Below are 3,546 nucleotides of genomic sequence, written 5' to 3'. Positions count from 1 at the left end.
GTAGTTATGATTTGGCGCTATATAAAGATTAATTGATTGATTGAACTTTAGTTTTGAATAAATCTGTTTAAGATTCCAAATAAGATAATACAACTTCACACATGCTGAACATTTTCTCTGGCGCTGCTCAAATTAATTGAAAATTTAAATAATAGTGATAGTAGATAGGACTGTAATAATATTTCAATGCCAGCTATTCTTTAATTAAATATTTCTCTCTCTCCCTCTCTAATTTAGGATGCAGATATCCACTGTGCTCCGGTCAAGACAGCGAATAATCATCTTGAAGACTGGAACAGAGTGGGAGGTCATGCTGAACATGGATGACTACACTTTTGCACGCCATGTCCGAGTCAGCAAGTCACAGTTTGAATATCTGCTGATGAAGTTGCAGCAGAACGGGATAACAAAGGAACATGATCTCGGTCGACCACATGTCCCGGCGACAAAGAAGCTGCTGATGTTCCTGTGGTACATTGCCAACCAAAACAGCTTTAGGGAGATATCAGACAAGTTTGATGTTTCACAGTCCTCAGCTCACAGGATCATCATAGAAGTGCTCAGCATCATTTGTACCATGGGATACACCTTCATCTCCTGGCCAAATACTTGTGAGAAAGCGGCAACTGCTGCTGCTTTCCACCGCATCTGTGGCATTAGTGGTGTCGGTGCAATTGATGGGTGCCACATCAGGGTGCAGAGGCCACCCATAAGAGGAGGAGACTACATGAACAGAAAGTCCTTCTACTCCGTCCTCCTTCAGGGAATTGTAGATGAGAGAGGGCGCTTCATTGACATATTCGCGGGGCCACCAGGAAGGGTCCATGATGCCAGGATGCTCAGGGTCTCCAACTTTTATGCAACATGGCAGGAGAAGATGGGCGAATACAGCTTGCTGGGAGACAGTGCCTACATTGGACAGGACTTCCCATTTGTCACCCACAGGATCACCCACATGGCTGCCCAAGGCAGGGAGATGACAACGAGTAGTAGACTATCGCAGTGATCATCAACCTATTCCATAAAGGACCAGTATTGTTTGATCTGGTTCGATATGATTCCATGACTAACTGTATTGTATGTAGAGAAAAACAGTGAAACTATGATGTGACTGATATTTTTTTTCTTCTTGCCCCATTTACTGGTATTTTGTTGACACTGACGGTGTAGAACATTTGATGTGTTATTAGATTTCTTTGTCTGGCCCACTCAAGCTCAAATTGGGTCACATGTGGCCCGTGGAAATTAAATGAAATGAATTTGACACGCACGTAGAATAATTGTATTATGCCATGCTCTACGAATGTTTTTGTTACTTGTTGTATGCATGAACTTGAATTAAAATAGCTATTTGATCACAAAAAAATAAGTAATTATTTTATTCAGAGGGAGTGGACTGAGGCTGGAGTCACTCATAACTGAGAAGTAACTGCTGATTTTCTTCACACTATTCTAATTTCTTGAAATACTGTTTTGGGGGTTTTCTGGAGCTGTAGGCCAAAATTATGAAAAATGAAACAAATAAAGGCTAGAACTATTTCACTGTGTGTAACGAATCTATAATCTATGAAAGATAGAAACATTTAGCGATTGATTGCTGCTTCACTTTTTATTCAGTCTCTGAATATCCCCAGTGGTTCCCAAACTTTTTCACATCAAGGACCCCTAAAATGACACCAATTAGACCACATTTGAAAAGATTTTGTCCCAGGCTCCCCATCTGATAAGATTTTTTCTTTTAGAAGTTTCATTACAGAAAGTGTATGAAAGCCATGAGCAAAAAAAGTCATACATTCTGTCATTGTATTGCTTATGGCTGTAATTGTAGTGAAAATAAATCATTCCCCTTTTTGCTGAGGACCCCCTGGACCTCACTTTGAGAACGGCTGTCCTAAACATTGATTTTTGTTAGCACAACTTGTTGTGAAGTGGTGTGAGGAGCACAACCTAATTTTAAATGTAAAAAAAAGGCAATTGTTTTTTATCCCAGATCTGTGGGGGATCACAGTCCAGTTCTGATCCACGGGGAGAGAGTAGAGCAGGTGACATCGTATAAGTATTTAGGCATTCATTTTGATTCTCAGTTAATGGGGTCACCAAGTTGAATTTGTATGTTCTCGACTCGTATTAACCAGCGACTGCATTTTCTGAGAGGGCTTTAGGGTCCATGGAGTGGATAAAAACATGTTCTATAGGGCAGCCATTGAATCCATTATCTGCTATGGCATCACTACATGGTTTGGCAACCTGTCCGTTAAACTCAAATCACAACTTCAAAACCTAATTAAGAGGGCTGGTAAAATTATTGGTATGCAGCCTCCATCTTCTCTCCAAGAGATTTTTGAGGAGACAGTGAAGAAGCACGGCCTTAAAATCACCTGCAACCCAAATCACATCCTCCACACAGAGTACGAGCTGCTGCCATCAGGCAGAAGGTACAGGTTACCAAACTGTAAACTGAACAGGTATACATTTTCTTTTGTTCCTTTGTCAATCAAACTACCCAACAGTAAGAGATGATGCATTGCAGAGCATCTGTATGTTGCACAACACTCCAGTGTTTCATATTCTCTAGGGCAGCGGTGCAATATTATCTTTTAATTTCAAATTATTTGGGGGGATGTAATCTAACTAAAGACTCAGTCACACATCTAAAAAGGTGACATACAAAATATGCACAGTATATGAAGTTCAAGTCATTTTTGGACACAAATAGTGCAACATCTGAAAATACTGAAAAGATTACAGTAACATTGTGCAACAACTGAAAGTTTGAGGTTATATAAACTGAATGAAGTTAGCACTAGCTTAGTTAGGAATGCCTTGTTACTGTCTTCAGAGGTAACGTATGCAGAATAGTCACTGTTTGTTCAAATTGTCCTACTGTAGCCTATATATCTAATTGTTAGGCTATTTTACTTATATGGGAAACAGGGGAAATCCAGTTTGTGTATAGAAAACTTTATTCAAACCAAATAAATATGTTTACACATTAGGCTACTTTGACAAAGTTTTGAGTTAAGTCCATCGTCCATTGAAAACAGTGCAACCTTTCAATCGAAAAGTGTCTGCAGGGTGTTGGGTGGCAGGGTGAATTAGCAAAACAAAGGACTGGGGGAAGGGCATTGCTATTCACAATGTTAACAGCTATCACCTGGGGAGCTCACCGGATAAAAAAGCTAGGTGGATCTAGCACTCAAAAAATGTCCTTTGAGGGTTTTATTCCTGTTTCAAACACTGCAACAACGTACGCGTTTCAGCAAGAACCACTATAGACTGTGTTAATTAACAGCATAAATATTAATTATTTATGCTAAAATAAACATTAATTCACACTCTTGAGCCTTTCTTTAAGCTCAGTGATATGATATTGCAGTGTTTCAGATCAAATGATTGCCTTCTGTCAATGAGTATTGTTTGTTTCAACTTTCATTCTTGAAAATGCTCTCGGTCTGGTCCCAGCACGGCAAGTACAGTACAGTAGCTTGGAGTGTGGAGCGCTTTGTCTCACTGAAGGCTCGTCAGCAAGGGAGGGTTGTCCTGAAA

The 3,546-nt window shown here is 39.9% G+C and overlaps 1 protein-coding gene across 1 annotated transcript; it reads left to right on the top strand.

Annotated features, from left to right (window-relative positions):
* Positions 1-238: 238 nt before the first annotated feature.
* On the top strand, positions 239-1,006 carry LOC310790818 (uncharacterized protein; the record flags this gene model as incomplete). Its single annotated transcript, XM_083652529.1, has 1 exon — positions 239-1,006. The coding sequence occupies one exon, from the start codon at positions 239-241 to the stop codon at positions 1,004-1,006; it is 768 nt and encodes a 255-aa protein (XP_083508655.1).
* Positions 1,007-3,546: the final 2,540 nt, after the last annotated feature.

The sequence above is a fragment of the Poromitra crassiceps genome (genome assembly GCF_964638095.1).
Source record: "Poromitra crassiceps genome assembly, chromosome: 15".
In the NCBI taxonomy this organism is placed as follows: domain Eukaryota; kingdom Metazoa; phylum Chordata; class Actinopteri; order Beryciformes; family Melamphaidae; genus Poromitra; species Poromitra crassiceps.
This window is presented reverse-complemented; position numbering and strand designations above follow the sequence as displayed.